Source organism: Bombina bombina, chromosome 7 (assembly GCF_027579735.1).
Source record: "Bombina bombina isolate aBomBom1 chromosome 7, aBomBom1.pri, whole genome shotgun sequence".
Taxonomy (NCBI): Eukaryota; Metazoa; Chordata; class Amphibia; order Anura; family Bombinatoridae; genus Bombina; species Bombina bombina.
Window position 1 is genome coordinate 306,757,797 of NC_069505.1, and position 26,691 is coordinate 306,784,487.

The 26,691-nt window shown below is 42.2% G+C and overlaps 1 protein-coding gene across 1 annotated transcript in view; it reads left to right on the forward strand.

The window, feature by feature from the left end:
• Window positions 1–26,691, forward strand: part of GRIP2 (glutamate receptor interacting protein 2) — a 165,130-nt gene that overhangs the window by 66,221 nt on the left and 72,218 nt on the right. The window contains exons 14-20 of the mRNA XM_053720917.1: window positions 321–401; window positions 3,561–3,627; window positions 3,863–4,008; window positions 16,297–16,441; window positions 18,591–18,730; window positions 21,967–22,146; window positions 23,109–23,262. Of these exons, the coding sequence (XP_053576892.1) occupies window positions 321–401; window positions 3,561–3,627; window positions 3,863–4,008; window positions 16,297–16,441; window positions 18,591–18,730; window positions 21,967–22,146; window positions 23,109–23,262 (913 nt within the window). The remainder of the gene's footprint in view (window positions 1–320; window positions 402–3,560; window positions 3,628–3,862; window positions 4,009–16,296; window positions 16,442–18,590; window positions 18,731–21,966; window positions 22,147–23,108; window positions 23,263–26,691) is intronic.

A 26,691-nucleotide genomic window follows, 5' to 3' on the forward strand; every position in this document is an offset into this window, starting at 1 on the left:
GTGTACACTCGCTCTTTCGTTTATGCTTTTTATCTGTAGCGTTTCCATATTCTGTTTACTTTCTCTTCACTTGTTGTAATTCCCTCCACCTGCGTAGTTGGTGCTTTCTCATAATATTTCACTTAGCTTTGTAAATCTGAGTATTTTAACAGTTTTATTGCTTTATTGAATATTTGTCAAGATTTGTTAGTGTGCAAAATTGTGAACAAAGATAACTCGGACACACACACTCCTATCTAGTTCCTGTAATGTTATAACAATGCTCCTCCTAGTTGTCCCATGGTGAGCCGAGTTACTATCTCTGTTCTGTTCTCTCATAGAGTCTGTGGTTCCGAGTAGCGGCACGTTCCATGTCAAACTACCGAAGAAGAGAGGCGTAGAGCTGGGAATCACCATTAGCTGTGAGTTTCTGTGTCCGTCTGGTTAAAGGACTCATCAAATAAAAACTGAGATTTACCAAGAGTATTACAGCTGCACATTGTACTTTGTTTTTTGTGATTTATGTATTGCTCGTGTTGTAATGTGTATCCAGATTACTTGCACAGCTGTATAGAAGAGAGGGGCTAACTACAAAACCTGGGCACAACCATTTTAGATTATCACTCACCCAGCTGAAGGCCTAATCTGGCACAGTATGCAGGTGCCTAAGGATGCTGTTGGTATAACTGGCTCTAAGGACATTTGGCTATCCTATACATTATAGCAGTAGAGAGAGAAATGCAGTTACAGCCAGTGATTTTCCTCAGACTAATGGACTCTGATTAAATAATAGCGCTTATTATTAGTCCAACCTCATCTTATGCATTTCATTTATCTCAAAAAATATGAAGCAGAGTTCACCTTATCAGAACTAGAAACGGCAATTCTGGGATTAAATGAATTGACGAATGAATCCATCTCACATTCCTTTTGTAGAAATGTTTATTAATAATGTTAGAGATAAAGCAGCCTTAATCTGTATATAGAGCCATATAACTTGCCTTTCATTTGTCTTTAGTTTCCCAGGTAACAAATGACAATTTGTCCTTTTACATACATTTACAGTCCTTGCTATGACATTTAGTCTATTTATATTAAGGCCACTGTCATTGGGTGACTAACCCGTCCAACTACAAACTGTTAGTAGAAGGAGCTGATTAATGCTGCTAATATATTGCTAATCATTATCTGTGGAGTGATTCCCTCTTGGTCATTTCCTGCATCACAGGAATCGCTATATCCTGAGGTAGCGGCAGTCTAGACACATTTTCCAAAACTAGTTATAATGTATCAGATGGCAAATATCCCCAGCTTGCTGTGTCCCTTCCCCTCATTAATCATCTCTCAAACTGAGATCCCAGCGGTGGGGACACTGGATGAATTAGCTGTTTATTATCAGTGCAAGCAGCAACATTGATCTACTCCTTGGCACTTTCCTGTCACCGGGGGAGGACATGATGTGTGCTCTTAGTGAGTTATAATCTCTAGTGTTCTGGAAGGTGCAGTGTCTGGCATACCAATGTGCCAGCTATATGTAGCTGTTCCCTGCACAGTGACAACATATCTAGCAGTGTTGCCAATGTGCCAGCTATATGTATCTGTTCCCTGCACAGTGACAACATATCTAGCAGTGTTACCAATGTGCCAGATATATGTATCTGTTCCCTGCACAGTGACAACATATCTAGCAGTGTTGCCAATGTGCCAGCTATATGTATCTGTTCCCTGCACAGTGACAACATATCTAGCTGTGTTACCAATGTGCCAGCTATATGTATCTGTTCCCTGCACAGTGACAACATATCTAGCAGTGTTACCAATGTGCCAGCTATATGTAGCTGTTCCCTGCAGTGACAACATATCTAGCAGTGTTGCCAATGTGCCAGCTATATGTATCTGTTCCCTGCACAGTGACAACATATCTAGCAGTGTTACCAATGTGCCAGCTATATGTATCTGTTCCCTGTACAGTGACAACATATCTAGCAGTGTTGCCAATGTGCCAGCTATATGTAGCTGTTCCTTGCACAGTGACAACATATCTAGCAGTGTTGCCAATGTGCCAGCTATATGTATCTGTTCCCTGCACAGTGACAACATATCTAGCAGTGTTACCAATGTGCCAGCTATATGTAGCTGTTCCCTGCACAGTGACAACATATCTAGCAGTGTTACCAATGTGCCAGATATATGTAGCTGTTCCCTGCACAGTGACAACATATCTAGCAGTGTTACCAATGTGCCAGCTATATGTAGCTGTTCCCTGCACAGTGACAACATATCTAGCAGTGTTGCCAATGTGCCAGCTATATGTATCTGTTCCCTGCACAGTGACAACATATCTAGCAGTGTTACCAATGTGCCAGCTATATGTAGCTGTTCCCTGCACAGTGACAACATATCTAGCAGTGTTGCCAATGTGCCAGCTATATGTATCTGTTCCCTGCACAGTGACAACATATCTAGCAGTGTTACCAATGTGCCAGCTATATGTATCTGTTCCCTGCACAGTGACAACATATCTAGCAGTGTTGCCAATGTGCCAGCTATATGTAGCTGTTCCTTGCACAGTGACAACATATCTAGCAGTGTTGCCAATGTGCCAGCTATATGTATCTGTTCCCTGCACAGTGACAACATATCTAGCAGTGTTACCAATGTGCCAGCTATATGTAGCTGTTCCCTGCACAGTGACAACATATCTAGCAGTGTTACCAATGTGCCAGCTATATGTATATGTTCCCTGCACAGTGACAACATATATAGCAGTGTTGCCAATGTGCCAGCTATATGTAGCTGTTCCCTGCACAGTGACAACATATCTAGCAGTGTTACCAATGTGCCAGCTATATGTAGCTGTCCCCTGCACAGTGATAACATATCTAGCAGTGTTACCAATGTGCCAGCTATAGGTATCTGTTCCCTGCCCAGTGACAATATATTTAGCAGTGTTACTAATGTGCCAGCTGTATGTATCTTCTAGTTATGTTGTCACTGTGCTGGGGACAGTGTTACCAATGTGCCAGCTATATATAGCAGTGTTACCAATGTGCCCACTATATGTATCCGTTCCCTGCACTGTGACAACATATTTAGCAGTATTAGCAATGTTCTAGTTATGTGTTTATGTTCCCTGCACAGTGACATATTGCCTGCAGTGTTAGTTGTCTCATGGAGTGGTAGCAATATGGGTTCGGAGTGGCTATAGCTGCCCCAATAGGGTGTGTTTGACCCTACTAGGGATCTCCTTTGGTATGTGTTTAAAAAGATATGTCTGTCCTATTATAAATGAGTCAATATCTTTAACCACAGTACTGATGGGGAAGGGTATATGTAGCCTTTTGGGCAAGTGCAAATCTCTCTCCTATGCTCTGTCATTGTCATACAGTATATGTAATAAGCTTGTTCTGTACTTAATATGAGGAATACATAGTCGGCATTTATGTGGTTCTTACACATAAACCCAAGGATAAGGACCAGTAACTTGTGTCAGTATGTACTGAACAGACAGATACTAAACAAAGCGACAATATCTAATAAGGTGACTCAGTGATTTCTCTGTCTTCTTTCTTTCCTGGCAGCAGCAAGCAGAAAGTCCGGGGAGCCGCTAATTATATCAGACATAAAGAAGGGTAGCGTGGCTCACAGGTGAGTGCGCTAGAGGGCGTGAGCGTACAAGCGTTACACTGGTATCGGTTTCCTTGTGATTAACCACACTACACATTACGCACATGTTTGTTCTATACATTCCTGCCCATGCTTCACCATAGCAGATCCTTGAGAGGGTAACTGTGCCACTGCCTCCCCTAAGGTTGCCCTTTATTACATAGCAGTTTGTAGGAGATTGCTAAACTGTTATAGTAGGTTCTGTCTGTCTCTGCAGAACTGGCACCCTGGAACCAGGAGATAAATTGTTAGCCATCGACAACATTCGATTGGATAACTGTTCCATGGAGGATGCTGTGCAGATCCTGCGGCAATGCGAGGAGTTGGTCAAGCTGAAGATCCGCAAAGACGAGGATAATTCTGGTATAAAGCATCTCTGTTCTGTACAGTGCTGAATATATTATAGCTCAGCATGTAGATGCGTATTGTCAACTTCCTATTGGGGCCTGCAGTGTTTTTGCCTCTGATTGACTAGTAGGTACATGTGAGGTGCCAACAAAAATTATATCTATCCGACGGCGCTAACTCCCAAGACCTATGCTCCTATAAAAAATGGGTCTCTAGTTACCCAAAGAGAAAGACAAATAAGTGGGATGTGTTAGGAGCGCCTAGGATAAAGGCCGGGTCAAGTGGAAAGTACAGGCTAAAAATACTTAAAATAATGATTGTTACTTGGATTATTGATATTTACACAGAATATTGCACACATGATTATTCACTTTTAGTTTTCTCTTGTTAAGTGTATCCAGTCCACGGATCATCCATTACTTATGGGATATTCTCCTTCCCAACAGGAAGTTGCAAGAGTATCACCCACAGCAGAGCTGCTATATAGCTCCTCCCCTAACTGCCATATCCAGTCATTCTCTTGCAACCCTCAACAAAGATGGAGGTCGTAAGAGGAGAGTGGTGTTTTATACTTAGTTTATTTCTTCAATCAAAAGTTTGTTATTTTTAAATGGTACCGGAGTGTGCTGTTTATCTCAGGCAGTATTTAGAAGAAGAATCTGCCTGCATTTTCTATGATCTTAGCAGAAGTAACTAAGATCCATGGCTGTTCTCACATATTCTGAGGAGTGAGGTAACTTCAGAGAGGGAATGGCGTGCAGGTTTTCCTGCAATAAGGTATGTGCAGTTAATATTTTTCTAGGGATGGAATTTGCTAGAAAATGCTGCTTATACCGGATTAATGTAAGTAAAGCCTTAAATGCAGTGATAGCTACTGGTATCAGGCTTATTAATAGAGATGCATACTCTTATAAAAATGTAATATAAAACGTTTGCTGGCATGTTAATCGTTTTTATATATGTTTGGTGACAAAACTTATTGGGGCCTAGTTTTTTTCCACATGGCTGGTTTGATTTCTGCCTAGAGACAGTTTCCTGAAGCTTTCCACTGTTGCAATATGAGTGGGAAGGGCCTATATTAGTGCTTTTCTGTGCAGCTAAAAATACTGACAGAGACATTCAGCTTCCCTCTGCATGATACAGGACATCTCTGAAGGGCTCAAAAGGCTTCAAAGTCGTGTTTGAGGAGGGTAACAATCACAGTAGACTGTGGCAGTTGTTGTGACTGTGTTTAAAAAACGTTTTTGTCATTTATTATTCTGTTTTTGTTATTAAGGGGTTAATCATCCATTTGCAAGTGGGTGCAATGCTCTGCTGACTTGTTACATACACTGTAAACATTTTGTTAGTGTAACTGCCTTTTTTCACTGTTATTTCAAATTTTGTCAAAATTTGTTTCTCTTAAAGGCACAGTAACGTTTTTTTATATTGCTTGTTAACTTGCTTTAAAGTGTTTTCCAAGCTTGCTAGTCTCATTGCTAGTCTGTACAAACATGTCTGAAACAGAGGATACTTGTTCATTATGTTTAAAAGCCATGGTGGAGCCCCATAGGAGAATGTGTACTAAATGTATTGATTTCACCTTAAACAGTAAAGATCAGTCTTTATCTATAAAAGAATTGTCACCAGAGGGGTCTGTCGAGGGGGAAGTTATGCCGACTAACTCTCCCCACGTGTCGGACCCTTCGTCTCCCGCTCAAGGGACGCACGCTAATATGGCGCCAAGTACATCAGGGACGCCCATAGCGATTACTTTGCAGGACATGGCTGCAATCATGAATAATACCCTGTCAGAGGTATTATCCAGATTGCCTGAATTGAGAGGCAAGCGCGATAGCTCTGGGGTTAGACGAGATACAGAGCGCGTAGATGCTGTAAGAGCCATGTCTGATACTGTATCACAATATGCAGAACCTGAGGAAGGAGAGCTTCAGTCTGTGGGTGACGTCTCTGATTCGGGGAGACCTGATTCAGAGATTTCTAATTTTAAATGTAAGCTTGAGAACCTCCGTGTATTGCTTGGGGAGGTATTAGCTGCTCTGAATGACTGTGACACAATTGCAGTGCCAGAGAAATTGTGTAGGCTGGATAAATACTATGCAGTGCCGGTGAGTACTGATGTTTTTCCAATACCTAAAAGGCTTACAGAAATTATTAGTAAGGAGTGGGATAGGCCCGGTGTGCCCTTTTCCCCACCTCCTATATTTAGAAAAATGTTTCCAATAGATGCCACTACACAGGACTTATGGCAGACTGTCCCTAAGGTGGAGGGAGCAGTTTCTACTTTAGCAAAGCGTACCACTATTCCGGTTGAGGACAGTTGTGCTTTTTCAGATCCAATGGATAAAAAAATAGAGGGTTACCTTAAGAAAATGTTTATTCAACAAGGTTTTATTTTACAGCCCCTTGCATGCATTGCGCCTGTCACTGCTGCGGCGGCATTCTGGTTTGAGGCCCTGGAAGAGGCCATCCATACAGCTCCATTGACTGAAATTGTTGACAAGCTTAGAACTCTTAAGCTAGCTAACTCATTTGTTTCTGATGCCATTGTTCATTTGACTAAACTAACGGCTAAGAATTCCGGATTCGCAATCCAGGCGCGTAGGGCGCTATGGCTCAAATCCTGGTCAGCTGATGTGACTTCAAAGTCTAAATTACTCAACATTCCTTTCAAGGGGCAGACCTTATTCGGGCCTGGTTTGAAAGAAATTATTGCTGACATTACTGGAGGTAAGGGTCATACCCTTCCTCAGGACAGGGCCAAATCAAAGGCCAAACAGTCTAATTTTCATGCCTTTCGAAATTCCAAGGCAGGTGCAGCATCAACTTCCTCCGCTTCAAGACAAGAGGGAACTTTTGCTCAATCTAAGCAGGCCTGGAAACCTAACCAGTCCTGGAACAAAGGCAAGCAGGCCAGAAAGCCTGCTGCTGCCTCTAAGACAGCATGAAGGAACGGCCCCCTATCCGGCGACGGATCTAGTAGGGGGCAGACTTTTTCTCTTCGCCCAGGCGTGGGCAAGAGATGTTCAGGATCCCTGGGCGTTGGAGATCATATCTCAGGGATATCTTCTGGACTTCAAAGCTTCCCCTCCACATGGGAGATTTCATCTTTCAAGGTTATCTGCAAATCAGATAAAGAAAGAGGCATTCCTACGCTGTGTGCAAGACCTCCTAGTAATGGGAGTGATCCATCCAGTTCCGCGGACGGAACAAGGACAGGGTTTTTATTCAAATCTGTTTGTGGTTCCCAAAAAAGAGGGAACCTTCAGACCATTTTTGGATCTAAAGATCTTAAACAAATTCCTCAGAGTTCCATCTTTCAAAATGGAAACTATTCGGACCATCCTACCCATGATCCAAGAGGGTCAGTACATGACCACAGTGGACTTAAAGGATGCCTACCTTCACATACCGATTCACAAAGATCATCATCGGTTCCTAAGGTTTGCCTTTCTAGACAGGCATTACCAATTTGTAGCTCTTCCCTTCGGGTTGGCTACAGCCCCGAGAATCTTTACGAAGGTTCTGGGCTCACTTCTGGCGGGTTCTAAGACCGCGAGGCATAGCGGTGGCTCCGTATCTAGACGACATCCTGATACAGGCGTCAAGCTTTCAAATTGCCAAGTCTCATACAGAGATAGTTCTGGCATTTCTGAGATCGCACGGGTGGAAAGTGAACGAGGAAAAGAGTTCTCTATCCCCAATCACAAGAGTCTCCTTCTTAGGGACTCTTATAGATTCTGTAGAGATGAAAATTTACCTGACGGAGTCCAGGTTATCAAAGCTTCTAAATGCTTGCCGTATTCTTCATTCCATTCCGCGCTCTTCGGTGGCTCAGTGTATGGAGGTGATCGGCTTAATGGTAGCGGCAATGGACATAGTGCCATTTGCGCGCCTACATCTCAGACTGCTGCAATTATGCATGCTAAGTCAGTGGAATGGGGATTACACAGATTTGTCCCCTCTGCTAAATCTGGATCAAGAGACCAGAGATTCTCTTCTCTGGTGGTTGTCTCAGGTCCACCTGTCCGAGGGTATGACCTTTCGCAGGCCAGATTGGACAATTGTAACAACAGATGCCAGCCTTCTAGGTTGGGGTGCAGTCTGGAACTCCCTGAAGGCACAGGGATCGTGGACTCAGGAGGAGAAACTCCTTCCGATAAATATTCTGGAGTTAAGAGCAATATTCAATGCTCTTCTGGCTTGGCCTCAGTTAGCAACACTGAGGTTCATCAGATTTCAGTCGGACAATATCATGACTGTGGCTTACATCAACCATCAAGGGGGAACCAGGAGTTCCCTAGCGATGTTAGAAGTCTCAAAAATAATTTGCTGGGCAGAGACTCACTCTTGCCACCTGTCAGCAATCCATATCCCAGGCGTGGAGAACTGGGAGGCGGATTTTCTAAGTCGTCAGACTTTTCACCCGGGGGAGTGGGAACTCCATCCGGAGGTGTTTGCTCAATTGATTCATCATTGGGGCAAACCAGAATTGGATCTCATGGCGTCTCGCCAGAATGCCAAGCTTCCTTGTTACGGATCCAGGTCCAGGGACCCAGAAGCGACGCTGATAGATGCTCTAGCAGCGCCTTGGTTCTTCAACCTGGCTTATGTGTTTCCACCGTTTCCTCTGCTCCCTCGACTGATTGCCAAAATCAAACAGGAGAGAGCATCTGTGATTCTTATAGCGCCTGCGTGGCCACGCAGGACCTGGTATGCAGACCTAGTGGACATGTCATCCTTTCCACCATGGACTCTGCCTCTAAGACAAGACCTTCTAATACAAGGTCCTTTCAATCATCCAAATCTAATTTCTCTGAGACTGACTGCATGGAGATTGAACGCTTGATTCTATCAAAGCGTGGCTTCTCCGAGTCAGTCATTGATACAGACACGAAAGCCTGTTACCAGGAAAATCTATCACAAGATATGGCGTACATATCTTTACTGGTGTGAATCCAAGAATTACTCATGGAGTAAGGTTAGGATTCCTAGGATATTGTCCTTTCTCCAAGAGGGTTTGGACAAAGGATTATCAGCTAGTTCCTTAAAGGGACAGATTTCTGCTCTGTCTATTCTTTTGCACAAGCGTCTGGCAGAAGTTCCAGACGTCCAGGCAATTTGTCAGGCTTTGGTTAGAATTAAGCCTGTGTTTTAACCTGTTGCTCCCCCATGGAGCTTAAACTTGGTTCTTAAAGTTCTTCAAGGAGTTCCGTTTGAACCCCTTCATTCCATGGATATTAAGCTTTTATCTTGGAAAGTTCTGTTTTTTATGGCTATTTCCTCGGCTCGGAGAGTCTCTGAGCTATCTGCCTTACAATGTGATTCTCCTTATCTGATTTTTCATGCAGATAAGGTAGTTCTGCGTAACAAACCTGGGTTTTTACCTAAGGTGGTTTCTAACAAGAATATCAATCAAGAGATTGTTATTCCATCATTGTGTCCTCATCCTTCTTCAAAGAAGGAACGTCTTTTACATAATCTGGACGTAGTCCGTGCCTTGAAGTTTTACTTACAAGCTACTAAAGATTTTGTCAAACATCTTCCCTGTTTGTCGTTTATTCTGGACAGAGGAGAGGTCAAAAAGCTTCTGCAACCTCTTTCCTTTTGGCTTCGCAGTATTATACACCTAGCCTATGAGACTGCTGGACAGCAGCCCCCTGAAAGAATTACAGCTCATTCTACTAGAGCTGTGGCTTCCACCTGGGCCTTTAAAAATGAGGCCTCTGTTGAACAGATTTGCAAGGCCGCGACTTGGTCTTCGCTTCACACTTTTTCAAAATTTTTACAAATTTGATACTTTTGCTTCTTCGGAGGCTGTTTTTGGGAGAAAGGTTCTTCAGGCAGTGGTTCCTTCCGCTTAATCCCTGCCTTGTCCCTCCCATCACTTTAGCTTTGGTATTGGTATCCCATAAGTAATGGATGATCCGTGGACTGGATACACTTAACAAGAGAAAACATTAATTTATGCTTACCTGATAAATTTATTTCTCTTGTAGTGTATCCAGTCCACGGCCCGCCCTGTCATTTTTAGGCAGGTCTAAAATTTAATTAAACTACAGTCACCACTACACCCTATGGTTTCTCCTTTCTCTGTTTGTTTCGGTCGAATGACTGGATATGGCAGTTAGGGGAGGAGCTATATAGCAGCTCTGCTGTGGGTGATCCTCTTGCAACTTCCTGTTGGGAAGGAGAATATCCCATAAGTAATGGATGATCCGTGGACTGGATACACTACAAGAGAAATAAATTTATCAGGTAAGCATAAATTATGTTTTTTATCTCAATCTGTCTCTGTGCCCTATACCCCCAGGGGCCGATTCACGTGTATAATCTTGGACACATTTTCCATTTTTGTTTTTATATTTTATTATCGTACCATTTTATTACCTTATTATTGTATTATTAAATTATTGTAACTGTAACATTGTTTTTATTAGTACTATGGATCCATGTACTTTTATACATTTATAATGTGTTATTGATTATCTGTTATTATATATGTGATATTAAACTTTGTTGATATTTTAAGTATTTTTAGCCTGTACTCTCCACTTGACCCGGCCTTTATCCTAGGCGCTCCTAACACATCCCACTTATATGTGAGGTGCCATACTGCTGGACTAAACTCGTTCCTTTCTGTGATGAAATGCATTTAGAAATGTTTTTTTCACGTTTGTTACCTGTATGGGCGATAAAGATATTGTATTGCGACTTACTGCGCTCCATGCTCTGTCTTTCCCTGTTTGACTAAAAAAATATTCCTATCTTCAACATAAGAGGAGAAATATCATCCTTCATGCCCCTGGGGGGCCCAAAGGTCTGTTTATTTAGCACCCCTGGGTGCCACCCTGGGTAATGAAATGACTGGAACAAGCGGATAATCTAGTTGTCCCCTAGATCAGGGATGGATTGGGAATATAAAGTATCCCTGGAAAATTTGAGGACAAGCCCTATTTCTTCTGTTATGTGATCAGTCCACGGGTCATCATTACTTCTGGGATATAACTCCTCCCCAACAGGAAATGCAAGAGGATTCACCCAGCAGAGCTGCATATAGCTCCTCCCCTCTACGTCAGTCCCAGTCATTCTCTTGCACCCAACGACTAGATAGGATGTGTGAGAGGACTATGGTGATTATACTTAGTTTTTATGACTTCAATCAAAAGTTTGTTATTTTACAATAGCACCGGAGCGTGTTATTACTTCTCTGGCAGAGTTTGAGGAAGAATCTACCAGAGTTTTTTACTATGATTTTAACCGGAGTAGTTAAGATCATATTGCTGTTCTCGGCCATCTGAGGGAGGTAAAAGCTTCAGATCAGGGGACAGCGGGCAGATGAATCTGCATTGAGGTATGTAGCAGTTTTTATTTTCTGAATGGAATTGATGAGAAAATCCTGCCATACCGTTATAATGACATGTATGTATACACTTCAGTATTCTGGGGATGGTATTTCACCGGAACTACTCTGTTAAAAGTCACTAATCCTTTTAATAAGTATTTATCATGTTAAACGTTTTTGCTGGAATGTAGAATCGTTTACATTTCTGAGGTACTGAGTGAATAAATATTTGGGCATTATTTTCCACTTGGCAGTTGTTTGCTTTTAATTGTGACAGTTTCGTTTCTCTTCACTGCTGTGTGTGAGGGAGAGGCCGTTTTTGGCGCTCTTTGCTACGCATCAAAAATTTCCAGTCAGCTACTCTTATATTTCCTGCATGATCCGGTTCATCTCTGACAGATCTCAGGGGTCTTCAAACTTCTTTGGAGGGAGGTAGATTCTCTCAGCAGAGCTGTGAGAATTTTATATTGACTGTGAATAAAAACGTTGCAGGGTATTCCATTGTGGCCTAGCGGATAGATGAGTTCCCTTGCAAGCGAGAGGTTTAGAGTTCAAATCCTGGTCTTGCTGTTGGGTTTCCATGCTGCCTGCCCTTCTACTTAATATATTGCAAAATGAATTCCCAAGATAAAAAATTTAAAAAAAAAAAAAAAAAGACCGCGAGGGATTTCGGTAGCTCCGTATCTAGACGACATTCTAATACAAGCTTCAAGCTTTCAAACTGCCAAGTCTCATACAGAGTTAGTTCTGGCATTTCTAAGGTCGCATGGATGGAAAGTGAACGAAAAGAAGAGTTCTCTTTTTCCTCTCACAAGAGTTCCATTCTTGGGGACTCTTATAGATTCTGTAGAAATGAAGATTTACCTGACAGAAGACAGGTTAACAAAGCTTCTAAATGCATGCCGTGTCCTTCATTCCATTCAACACCCGTCAGTAGCTCAATGCATGGAGGTGATCGGCTTAATGGTAGCGGCAATGGACATAGTACCTTTTGCACGCCTACACCTCAGACCGCTGCAATTGTGCATGCTAAGTCAGTGGAATGGGGATTACTCAGATTTGTCCCCTACTCTGAATCTGAATCAAGAGACCAGAAATTCTCTTCTATGGTGGCTTTATCGGCCACACCTGTCCAGGGGGATGCCATTCAGTAGGCCAGACTGGACAATTGTAACAACAGACGCCAGCCTACTAGGTTGGGGCGCTGTCTGGAATTCTCTGAAGGCTCAGGGACTATGGAATCAGGAGGAGAGTCTCCTTCCAATAAACATTCTGGAATTGAGAGCAGTTCTCAATGCCCTTCTGGCTTGACCCCAATTAACAACTCGGGGGTTCATCAGGTTTCAGTCGGACAACATCACGACTGTAGCTTACATCAACCATCAGGGAGGGACAAGAAGCTCCCTAGCAATGATGGAAGTATCAAAGATAATTCGCTGGGCAGAGTCTCACTCTTGCCACCTGTCAGCAATCCACATCCCGGGAGTGGAGAACTGGGAGGCGGATTTTTTGAGTCGCCAGACTTTTCATCCGGGGGAGTGGGAACTTCATCCGGAGGTCTTTGCCCAAATACTTTGACGTTGGGGCAAACCAGAGATAGATCTCATGGCGTCTCGCCAGAACGCCAAACTTCCTCACTACGGGTCCAGATCCAGGGATCCGGGAGCGGTTCTGATAGATGCTTTGACAGCACCTTGGAACTTCGGGATGGCTTATGTGTTTCCACCCTTCCCGCTGCTTCCTCGATTGATTGCCAAAATCAAACAGGAGAGAGCATCAGTGATTCTAATAGCGCCTGCATGGCCACGCAGGACTTGGTATGCAGATCTAGTGGACATGTCATCCTGTCCGCCTTGGTCTCTACCTCTAAGACAGGACCTTCTGATACAGGGTCCATTCAAACATCAAAATCTAACTTCTCTGAAGCTGACTGCTTGGAAATTGAACGCTTGATTTTATCAAAACGTGGTTTTTCTGAATCGGTTATTGATACCCTGATACAGGCTAGGAAGCCTGTTACCAGAAAGATTTACCATAAAATATGGCGTAAATACCTATACTGGTGCGAATCCAAACGTTACTCCTGGAGTAAGGTTAGGATCCCTAGGATATTGTCCTTTCTACAAGAAGGTTTAGAAAAGGGTTTATCAGCTAGTTCTTTAAAGGGACAGATTTCAGCTCTGTCCATCTTGTTACACAGGCGTCTGTCAGAAAATCCAGACGTCCAGGCCTTTTGTCAGGCTTTAGCTAGGATCAAGCCTGTGTTTAAAGCTGTTGCTCCGCCATGGAGTTTAAACTTAGTTCTTAACGTTTTACAGGGTGTTCCGTTTGAACCCCTTCATTCCATTGATATAAAATTGTTATCTTGGAAAGTTCTGTTTTTAATGGCTATTTCCTCGGCTCGAAGAGTCTCTGAGTTATCAGCCTTACATTGTGATTCTCCTTATCTGATTTTTCACTCAGACAAGGTAGTTCTGCGTACTCAACCTGGGTTCTTACCTAAGGTAGTCACTAACAGGAATATCAATCAAGAGATTGTTGTTCCATCCTTGTGTCCAAATCCTTCTTCAAAGAAGGAACGTCTTCTACACAATCTGGATGTAGTTCGTGCCCTCAAGTTCTACTTGCAGGCAACTAAAGATTTTCGCCAAACTTCTTCCCTGTTTGTCGTTTATTCTGGACAGAGGAGAGGTCAAAAAGCTTCTGCTACCTCTCTCTCTTTTTGGCTTCGTAGCATAATACGTTTAGCCTATGAGACTGCTGGACAGCAGCCTCCTGAAAGAATTACAGCTCACTCCACTAGAGCTGTGGCTTCCACTTGGGCCTTTAAGAATGAGGCCTCTGTTGAACAGATTTGCAAGGCTGCAACTTGGTCTTCGCTTCATACTTTTTCCAAATTTTACAAATTTGATACTTTTGCTTCGTCGGAGGCTATTTTTGGGAGAAAGGTTCTTCAGGCAGTGGTTCCTTCTGTATAATGAGCCTGCCTATCCCTCCCGTCATCCGTGTACTTTTGCTTTGGTATTGGTATCCCAGAAGTAATGATGACCCGTGGACTGATCACACATAACAGAAGAAAACATAATTTATGCTTACCTGATAAATTCCTTTCTTCTGTTGTGTGATCAGTCCACGGCCCGCCCTGTTTTAAGGCAGGTAAATATCTTTTAAATTATACTCCAGTCACCACTTCACCCTTGGTTACTCCTTTCTCGTTGATTCTTGGTCGAATGACTGGGACTGACGTAGAGGGGAGGAGCTATATGCAGCTCTGCTGGGTGAATCCTCTTGCATTTCCTGTTGGGGAGGAGTTATATCCCAGAAGTAATGATGACCCGTGGACTGATCACACAACAGAAGAAAGGAATTTATCAGGTAAGCATAAATTATGTTTTTCCGTTGACTCAGTATAATGCGCCCTCCCCATTTTTCTCAAAGGAGATTACTGGGATACTCCTTCCCCAATATTTATTTTCAGAATTATATTATATTAGTTGGTATTAAAAAAAAAATGGCCAGATTGTTATTATATAGGTACCAATGGCCCAATTACATTCATTAATCACTTCTTTAAATTGTAGCTTTCCAGCCCAAGCTGCTGCAGCCCACCGGGAAGTTTCCTGGTAGCCTGATAGGCCAATCCGGTCTTGCCCTAGATTATTTTAGTGGTATTGAGGGGCTGTGTATCAAGTGATGGACAGGCCCTTCTGTGCACTGAATCCTAAGCAGCTACTTATTGCCCGTCAAGCAGTGGTCTATTTATCTCCAGTTAAGCGGCAGTTTGCTTCTTGTTAAAGGGACAGTAAAGTCAAAATTAAACTTTCATGATTCAGATAGAGCAGGCAATTTAAAACAACTTTTCCATTTATTTCTATTATCAAATTTGCTTTGTTCATTTGGTATCTTTTATTGAAGAGTAAAATTAGGTAGGCTCATAAGCAATCAGCAGTGTGCACGTGTTTTTTTTTTTTTGTACTTTTTTTTTAAGAAATGTTTTGTAAAATTCTATAACAAAGCTAAAAATAGTGTTGCAAACACTCCTGCGCTCTTATGAGCCTACCTAGTTTTACTCTTCAATAAAAGATACCAAAAGAACAAAGCAAATTTGGTAACAGAAATAAATCGTAAAGTTGTTTAAAATGACATGCTCTATTCGAATCATAAAAGTTTTATTTTTTCTTTACTGTCCCTTTAAAGTGATGGTAAACTGTCCCCTCTGCATAAACAGATCCGGAGTGTTAGTGATATTTTATATGGAGTTTAATTCATAAGTTGTAATGAAGATGCACTATAACTTACTTTGTAATGTAGATATGAAATTCCGGCCGCCCAATTCAAAACTAATTATTTTTTTATTTTTTGTGTGAGCCGAAGGTTTAAATTATTCTCCAATCAGCACTCTCCCCTTATGGCACTTTTGTTGTAGCTAGAGCTCTGATAGAACAATTCAAACCGTTGGCTCACACAAAGAAAAAACAACTTTTAAAGTAGGAGGCAGGAGTGCAGGTTATTAGAATTTCAGAACTGCATTAAAAAGTAAGTTATCTCTCCTCCTCATTACAACTGTTGAATTAAACTCCATCTGAAATATCTCTAATATTCCGGATCTGTTTATACAAAGGGGAAAGTTTACTATCACTTTAAGCAGCGGTCTACTTAGTGCCGGTTAATCGGTTGTCTATTTATCGGTAGTTCAGGGGTGGTCTACTTATCACCAATCACGTCAGCAATCTACTTATCGCCAGTTAGATTCTTATTTACTGTCCCTGTATGAAGTTTGCAACAATAGTGCAGCTATTTGTGTCACAGGCACAGCTCCTCCTCGTGCGCCCATGTGTCTGATTTGTTTTCTGTGACTGATGAACTTGTTTTCTTCATGTAAGATTTAGTAAAATAAATGGGTCCATGGTGACCAGTTTGTCACAGACATATGGAATATTCTTTATTTATGTTTGTAGATGAGCAGGAGACCAGTGGTTCCATTATATACACTGTGGAGCTGAAGCGATATGGAGGGCCTCTCGGAATAACAATCTCTGGGACAGAGGAACCATTTGATCCCATTGTGATCTCAGGACTCACCAGGAGAGGTCTTGCTGAGAGGTGAATTCAATACTTTAGCACAATTTATTTCCCTAAGCACAAGTCACTGCATGGGGAAAATATTCAGCATAGCTTCACAGGGTAATGCCAGTAGGTGAGGCAGGTACAGAGAGCTACAGGATAATGCCAGTAGGTGACGCAGGTAGAGAGCTACAGGGTAAGGCCAGTAGGCGAGGCAGGTAGAGAGAGCTACAGGGTAATGCCAGTAGGTGACGCAGGTAGAGAGAGCTACAGGATAATGCCAGAAGGGGAGGCAGGTAGAGCAACAGAGTAATGCCAGTAGGTGACAAGGTAGAGCTACTGGGTAATGCCAGTATGGGTGGCAGGTAGAGAGCTACAAGGTAATGCCAGTCTTTGGCATGGGTAGAGCTAGAAGGTAGGGGAGGCAGGTACAGAAAGCTACAGGGTTATGCCAGTAGGTGACGCAGGTAGAGAGAGCTACAGGGTAAGGCCAGTAGGTGATGCAGGTAGAGAGAGCTACAGGGTAAGGCCAGTAGGTGATGCAGGTAGAGAGAGCTACAGGGTAAGGCCAGTAGGTGATGCAGTTAGAGAGAGCTACAGGGTAAGGCCAGTAGGTGACGCAGGTAGAGCAACATAGTAATGCCAGTAGGTGAGGAAGGTAGAGCTACTGGGTAATGCCAGTATGGGAGGCAGGTAGAGAGCTACAAGGTAATGCCAGTCTTTTTGGCATGGGTAGAGCTAGAAGGTAATGCTAGTAGGGGAGGCAGGTACAGAAATCTACAGGGTTATGCCAGTAGGTGAGGCAGGTAGAGAGAGCTACAGGGTAATGCCAGTAGGTGAAGCAAGTAGAGAGAGCTACAGGGTAATGGCAGTAGGTGAGGCAGGTAGAGAGAGCTACAGGGTAATGGCAGTAGGTGAGGCAGGTAGAGAGAGCTACAGGGTAATGCCAGTAGGTGAGGCAGGTAGAGAGAGCTACAGGGTAATGGCAGTAGGTGAGGCAGGTAGAGAGAGCTACAGGGTAATGCCAGTAGGTGAAGCAAGTAGAGAGAGCTACAGGGTAATGGCAGTAGGTGAAGCAAGTAGAGAGAGCTACAGGGTAATGGCAGTAGGTGAAGCAAGTAGAGAGAGCTACAGGGGAATGCCAGTAGGTGACGCAGGTAGAGAGAGCTACAGGGTAATGCCAGTAGGTGAGGCAGGTAGAGAGAGCTACTGGGTAATGCCAGTAGGTGAGGCAGGTAGAGAGAGCTACAGGGGAATGCCAGTAGGTGAAGCAAGTAGAGAGAGCTACAGGGTAATGGCAGTAGGTGAGGCAGGTAGAGAGAGCTACAGGGGAATGCCAGTAGGTGACGCAGGTAGAGAGAGCTACAGGGGAATGCCAGTAGGTGAGACAGGTAGAGAGAGCTACTGGGTAATGCCAGTAGGTGAGGCAGGTAGAGAGAGCTACAGGGGAATGCCAGTAGGTGAAGCAAGTAGAGAGAGCTACTGGGTAATGGCAGTAGGTGAGGCAGGTAGAGAGAGCTACAGGGGAATGCCAGTAGGTGAAGCAGGTAGAGAGAGCTACTGGGTAATGGCAGTAGGTGAGGCAGGTAGAGAAAGCTACAGGGTAATGACAGTAGGTGAGGCAGGTAGAGAAAGCTACAGGGTAATGACAGTAGGGTGAGGCAGGTAGAGAAAGCTATGGGGTAATGCCAGTATGTGGCACGGGTAGAGCTAGAGGGTAATGCCAATCTGTGGCATGGGTAGAGCTAGAGGGTAATGCCAGTCTATGGCATAGGTAGGAGAGAGAGAAAAGCAGGTTAGAGCTAGAGGCTAATTTCTAGTATATTTTCATTTTACTGGTATTCCTAATTCATGTGTAAAATGTCAGGGAACAAAAGTAGTGAGAGCTACAGCTGATTTTACAGAAAACCTTGGCACAGCTGATGATGCGATTTCACCAGCGGTCAGTGTTGCAGACTAGAGACCTCTAGTGGTCTTTTGTAGGCAATGCAAATGAGTTGTTTCTGTGGGGATCTTCAACTTAACCTCTTCATTGCCAGATACACCTCATTGTCATTTTTCAGCACTCCATGATTCAGGGTGTTGCATCTGGCATTAGGGAGAGGAGATAAGATAAGGGCATGTGCTGACAAATGTATAAACATTACCAGGAGTTTTATATTTTTACTGTGTTCTGGCTTTATCTCAGGACTGGAGCCATTCATGTTGGGGATCGTATACTGGCAATTAATAATGTGAGTCTGAAGGGGAAACCTCTGAGTGAGGCCATTCACCTGCTGCAGATGGCGGGAGAGACTGTGACGCTGAAAATCAAGAAGCAGGCTGAGCGTGAGTGGTACTGCTTATATGGGAGGCGAGGCACTGCTTATATGGGAGGCGAGGCATTGCGTATATGGGAGACATGGTACTGCATATATGGGAGGCATGGCACTGCGTATATGGGAGGCATCGCACTGCATAAATGGGAGGCAGGCACTACATATATGGTGAAACTTTATCCAATATGTAGAAACCAGCAGTATCTCCAGGATAGTGCAAATGCAATCACAGACAAGAGCTCGCAGCTAGCTCTCAGGTACATCCAACAAACATAGTGCCCACAGCACTTGCCTAACAATAGTTTCCTTTATTTAGGGTACAATAAGCAACAACGTTTTGGGCTGTACACCCTTAGTCATGCCATGTAACACTGTTCACAAAATCACAATTTATAGCAATCTAGGTTATTTAATCACCATACACCTGACTGTGCATAATAAATTACAATCCATGTTAAAAGCAAGTAGGAACTCACCTGCACCATCTAGTGGTAAATAGGTTCCATATTACCAATTTTTACCTCTAAAGACATTTAAAAACACCCTGTACACTCAGTTAGCTATATCCCTTACATAAATACAGAAACATCATAATCCTTATTCATTCCCAATTGTTTCATAGAATTTAATGTAGATATCTAAGTTATTTTCTCTTTAACATTAACTCCCTGTTAACCCCTCTCCTGTACGTTTTGATTTGATCAATAACCTGTCAGCTAAACTGACAGAGTGCCCAGCTTCCAGGAAATGAGACTGGTGCCTCTTTGTTACCTTATGTTTGATTTGTGTTCAATGATACAATCCCATACCCTCCTTGTCGTCTCCCCTAAATAAATCCTGGAGCCATGGGCACTTTATTAAATATATCACAAAACATGAGTTACAAGTAAAAAAATATTTTATATTATACATTTACCCTTAATAAGGGAATTGCAATTAGAACATCTCAGACATGGATAGCACCCAGATTTTTCTTGGTTATGTAGCTCAGATTCTGACTGGCTACCAATGTCAGTTTTTATAAGTATGTCTTTTACATTTTGGTTTCTTTTATGTCATCATAGGGGGATTTTTAAAACAGGGTACTTCCTTATTGCAGTCTCAAAGTATGTGCCAATACCTTTGTATTATTTTACTCAACGTCTTGCTGTGATTGCCATACTTAGAGACAAAACCAAACGGTCATCCTCACATGGGACTTTCGCCCGTGTAAGCAGCTTGGACCTTGAAATTTGATCAACTTTATTAATTTTTTGATTTTTTCAATTCACTGGGATATCCTCACTCTAAGAACTTATTACCCATTTCATGCAGCCTGACTGTGGTACTATTTTCTACCTTCACAATACTCTTAACCCTTATCAATTGACTCCGTGGTAAGGAGTTCAGGAGCCTAGGAGGAGGAAAGCTGTTGTAATGTAAGAGGTTGTTCTATCTCAACGGTGGTTTTAGTTTGTGGATATCACATTCCAAGCTATTTTTTTCGGTGTTCTTAACCACCATAGTGTCTAGAAAAACCACTGAAACATCATGCCAGGTCAAAGTAAATTTAATACCATTCACTACCTGATTTAGATCTGACACAACCGCATGTGGAGTATATCCTCTTTAATATTAAGGCTACAGGGGACTTTATCAAGAAACTGGGAAGTCTTGAATTGGGCACTGACAAATACATTTTATACACATTGGACGTTCAAAGTCTTTCTACATCCATTAAACACGAGAGTGATATTGGATGTGTGAAGAAAGTTCTGATGAACACAAAAAAATGAATGCATCCAACAGATACAGTTTTTGGAAGAGTTACTGAGGTTGGTACTATTCAGTAATTATTTCTAGTTTTGGTATACCTAGTACATCCAGACCCAGGGTACGGCTATGGGCTCTAATGTTGCCCCCTCCTACACCAATATATTCATGGGAAAATTCGAAGTAAAGTTCGTATATGAACATGAGGAGTTTTTAAAAAAATGGAGCCACATGGTGGCGTTTTATAGACAATATATTTGGCGTATGGGGGGGACAACATAGATATCCTTTTGCAGTTTGTGTCAGATCTAAATCAGGTAGTGAATGGTATTAAATTTACTTTGACCTGGTATGATGTTTCAGTGTTTTTTCTGGACACTAGGATGGTTAAGAACACCGAAAAATATTACTTGGAATGTGATATCCACACTAAAACTTTTAAAAACTGACATAGGTAGCCAGTCAAAATCTGAGACAGGCTACATAATTAATACATATCTGGGTTGCTATCCATGTCTGGGATGTTCTAATTGCAATTCCCTTATTAAGGGAGATAAGTTTGCACATCCCAGAACGGGTAAAATGTATAATATAAAAGATTTTTTTACTTGTAACTCATGTTATGTGATATATTTAATAAAGTGCCCATGCTCCAGGATTTATTTAGGGGAGACAAGGAGGGTATGGGATTGTATCAGTGAACACAAATCAAACATAAGGTAACCATAAAGAGGCACCAGTCTCATCTCATTTCCTGGAAGTTAAGCGCTCTACAGTATTAGTCAGTTAAGATGGCAGGTTATTGATCAAATCAAAACGCACAGGAGAGGGGGTAACAGGGAGTTAATGTTAAAGAGAAAATAACTTTTTTGGATATCTACATTAAATTCTATGAAACCATTGGGAATGAATAAGGATTATGATGATTCTGTATTTATGTAAGGGATATAGCTAACTCAGTGTACAGGATGTTTTTAAATGTCTTTTTAGAGGTAAAAACGGGTAAAAAATTGGTAATATGGAACCTAGGATTTACCACTAGATGGTGCAGGCGAGTTCCTACTTGCTTTTTAACATGGATTGTAATTAAGCACAGTCAGGTGTACGATGATTAAGTAACCTAGGTTGCTATAAATTGTGATTTTTGTGAACAGTGTTACATTGCATGACTAAGGGTGTACAGCCCGAAACGTTGCTGCCTATTGTACCCTAAAATTATCCTGAAGTAAAGGAAAAGATTAAGCTGTGGACACTGTTTGTTGGCACTGTGCATATGGGGACAGTATATGGGGGGAGGCACTGTGTATACAGGAGGGGAAAATGCATTAATGTAAAAACTCTACATCCCTTTAAATGAAGCACAATTAGTCTAGTCACAGCTCGTTGACTTTTCTCCATACTCAGCAGAAGCTTCAGTGCTGATATTTATAAGTGACAGAGACGTGTTTTTTTGCCTTTTAACCCTTCACACTCCTTTCTGACCTTATGATCCAGGAAATTATCCTCACAAGCTGTCGGACAGTATGAACGATGGGAGTGACCCTGAGGACGACCTGACAGATTCCCAGAAAACCAGCAAACTCTCTGAGCTCTATTCCACCACTGTTCCCAGTATAGACAGCGCCCTGGAGTCTTGGGATGGTTCTGGCATTGACACAACATATGGAAGCCAAGGTGAGTGGGTTTTATATACCGGATGTGGCTAACTTGCCTCCCCTAGATATCTATATAACATATGTCTCAGTTCTGTACAGGATACAGATAACTTACCTCCCCTAGATACCTATGTTACATATTGTCTCAGTTCTGTATAGGATACAGATAACTTACCTCCCCTAGATACCTATGTTACATATGACTCATTGCTGTACAGGATACAGGTCACTTACCTCCCCTAGATACCTATGTCACATATGACTCAGTGCTGTACAGGATACAGATAACTTACCTCCCCTAGATACCTATGTTACATATGACTCATTGCTGTACAGGATACAGGTCACTTACCTCCCCTAGATACCTATGTCACATATGACTCAGTTCTGTACAGGATACAGATAACTTACCCCCCCTAGATACCTATGTTACATATGACTCATTGCTGTACAGGATACAGGTCACTTACCTCCCCTAGATACCTATGTTACATATGACTCATTGCTGTACAGTATACAGGTCACTTACCTCCCCTAGATACCTATGTCACATATGACTCAGTTCTGTACAGGATACAGATAACTTACCCCCCCTAGATACCTATGTTACATATGACTCATTGCTGTACAGGATACAGGTCACTTACCTCCCCTAGATACCTATGTTACATATGACTCATTGCTGTACAGTATACAGGTCACTTACCTCCCCTAGATACCTATGTCACATATGACTCAGTTCTGTACAGGATACAGATAACTTACCCCCCCTAGATACCTATGTTACATATGACTCATTGCTGTACAGGATACAGGTCACTTACCTCCCCTAGATACCTATGTTACATATGACTCATTGCTGTACAGGATACAGATAACTTACCCCCCTGCTAGATACCTATGACTCAGTTCTGTACAGGATACAGATAACTTACCTCCCCTTGATACCTATGTAACATATGACTTACCTACCTTCTCCAGGTACCTATTTGCCACAGGCTGCAGGCATCTCTTTGCACCCACATGAATGGAGAGCGAGCAGGCAGAAGAGCAGCACCCCCCCGTTGGAGCACAGGAAAAGTTACCCCTTCTTGGATGGAAGTTACAATGAGGAAGATTGGGAAAAGCCCACTCGGTATGTAACCTGCTGGTCTGGTATTCACTAGAGACAAATGCTGCAAAACAAACGGTTACCTGAGATACTTGTGCACTGAGACATGACAGCATTTAGTAAACGGGTTCCTCTTTATTAACTAATGACTTTATATGTGCTCTTATATTCCAGCTGCACATGGTAACTGCTCCCCAGACTGTATAGAAATAAGATGCACCTTCTATTCCTCCTACACATCAGATACTTTAGCCTTTATCTCCTGTGAGCAAATGACTCCTCCTAGAAAAGAAGTAGAGTGTGAATTGTGCACCCGTTGATAGTTAGTCTGGATATAACACAATAACTCAGCTTTGCTCTCCTGTGGTTTATTGTAGCTGCACCAATTAATCAAATCAAAAACCTTTAGAACGTGGTTAGACGTCAAATGAGCACTGGAGTGGGTGGAAACATATCTGAATGGTCTCAGGGCACATATAGGTTGTATGTTTTATGTAGTGGAACTGTTCCTTTAAGGACACTTTTAACATAGTTACGTATATTGAATAAAAGTTGTTTTATTGGTTAATTCTATTATAGTGAAGGTGACTTGGTGAGTGCTTAAAGGGTCATTAAACCCAATATTTTTCCTTCATGATTCAGATAGAGAATGCAATTTTAAACAACATTCCGATTTACTTCTATTTATCTAATTTGCTTCATTCTTTATATATCCTTTGTTAAAGAAATACCAATGCACATGTGTGAGCCAATCACACGAGGCATCTATGTGCAGCTACTGAGCCTATCTAGATATGCTTTTCAGAAAAGTATATCCAGAGAATGAAGCAAATTAGATAACAGAAGTAAATTGGAATGTTGTTTAAAATTATATGTTCTATCTGAATCATGAAAGATCATTTTTGGGTTTAATGTCCCTATAAGCTCATTTTCTTTTCTCTTTTTTGCTAATTTGGTATAATTTATATAGGGTAGCACCGGGATAGGCATTCTTTGTAGTGCCTTACCTTATATCACATTGCCTACTTTTCACAGTGCCAATATTTTCCCTGTAATATTATTAGTCTCAGGGCACTGCATATACCCATCATCTCCTGGAGTCAGTTTAGTGTCTCACTATCCAGAGTTAGGTAAACTAACCTGAATCTGTAGAGTTTGTTTTTCTCAGATACATAAAGAAGGTATAAGTACAACTCACTTAAAGGGATGCTAAACACAATTTTTTGTTTCTTTCATGATTCAGATAGAGTATGCAATTTAAAGCAACTTTTTAATTTACTCCTATTATATTTTTTTCTTCATTCTCTTGCTATCTTTATTTGAAAAGTAAGAATGTAAGCTTAGCAACCATCCCATTTTTGGTTCAGCACCTGGGTAGCGCTTGCTGATTAGTGGCTAAATGTAGGTACTTTAAGGGAATGCGTTTTCTTTAGCCAAACTCCGGTATCTACAGAGGTTAGTGTTCTTGAGTGGAGTGAGGTTTTGGACCAGGGCCCTGAGGCTTAAAATCTTACTGGTAGGGAGAGAAATTATGCAAATTATTATTTTTTTAGCTTTATTTTGCATTATAGATGTCTCTCCTGTTTAGTGATATATGAAGCTCACAAGCTAAATTTATTAGAGAGACCTGAGCAGAGAGCATACGATCGTCTGGCAACAGGTGATGGTTTTCCCTTCCCATTAGTTTTAGAGCTCAGCTCAGTGTTTCTGGCTCTAAATATCTGAGGACCCATATTCTGTAACTGTATTGTGCAGGTTTATGTTCTTTCAAACCTTAGAAATAGCTTTACTGGTCTTCAAAGTTGTTTCTGCAGGTTTTTCAGCAGCTATATGTTTTTAACATTTTGCGCAAAATATATTTTTACTACAGCTCCGTGCGTTTCTAGTCACTTCCTACAATTTGGTGTTTTTCTGGGAGGGGGCAGGGGGTTCTCTTCCTTGTCTGAAAATGCTAAAAATAGGTTAGAGTTAAACACTTAATTGAAACAAATTGCATGGAAACAACATACTTATAATATTGGGATCATGGAATGGGTATATCACAACCATTCTCTTGCAATCAAATAGTTCCCAACAGAAATATAAAAACAAGAATAGGCCAGGTTGCCGGAGGAGGTGAATGGGTAGTTTTAAATTAATTAATTTAGTAATAGGGGTATAACACAGTATTCATACTCTAGTCTCAGCACAGGCACTCCTAGGCGCTCAAAGGCGTCTGAAAATGCAGACTCTTTAAAGGGACAGTCTACTTGAAGAATTTTGTTCAAATAGATAATCCCTAAAACTGTCAACATTCACTTTGATAAGAGGCGGTCTTCAAGGGCTTAGAAATTAGCATATGAGCCTACCTAGGTTTAGCTTTGATGATAAAAGTAAATTGGAAAGTTGTTTAAAATTCCATGCCCTATCTGAATCATATAGTTTCACTAGACTGTCTATTTAAGATAGACACCTTATTGTTTATCCTTTTTTAAGTCATCATGAAGCTTCATTGCATCAGTAATGTAAAACAGCCACATTTACCTCCTTGCATACTTAAACAAATTAAGACCAAGATCACAAGTAGCACGCTAATGATTGGGCGGGTTGCAATAAGCATTTAAGCAATATCGCTGGACTGCACCAGCATTAGTGTGCAACTTGATATAAGTCAATGGTAAAAGAAAATTACTAGAGAAGGGTTAGGGTGCCCAATATCACTCTAGCATACTCATTACTTTCACTGGATATAGCAACTGCACAAAATATCGCTCATATTACAAGTTAAAAGGTATAGGTTGCGCACAAGCAGAAGACAAAAAAATAGGCCTGACACATTAGAAATATATTATAGACCTGACACATTATTGTATATATCCTATACTATAAAAGGCCAAGTGTGTTTGTCTGAAGCTGTCATGCGCAGTAGGACAAACACACCTGGCCTTAGATTGACAGCTGGCACCAGACCTGGACCCTTACAGTGGTGCGTGAGTAGTTTGTGGCGCGTGAAGATCAGTTAGAAGCATCTCTCTGCATCAACTGTGTCCACGCGAGAACAGGGTTTGCCGGGGGTGATGTGGGCGTGGTCGGGCGGGACTGGGCGTGCCGGGGGCGGGGGCGTTCGTACAATACAGATAGCTCAAAAGAGGAGTGGGGGGGGGGAGAGCTCAAAAGAGGAGTGGGGGGGGGGGGGGGAGAGAGCTCAAAAGAGGAGTGGGGGGGGGAGAGAGCTCAAAAGAGGAGTGGGGGGGGGAGAGAGCTCAAAAGAGGAGTGGGGGGGGAGAGAGCTCAAAAGAGGAGTGGGGGGGGAGAGAGCTCAAAAGAGGAGTGGGGGGGGAGAGCTCAAAAGAGGAGTGGGGGGGGGGGGAGAGAGCTCAAAAGAGGAGTGGGGAGGGGGAGAGAGAGCTCAAAAGAGGAGTGGGGGGGGGAGAGAGCTCAAAAGAGGAGTTGGGGGAGAGAGAGCTCAAAAGA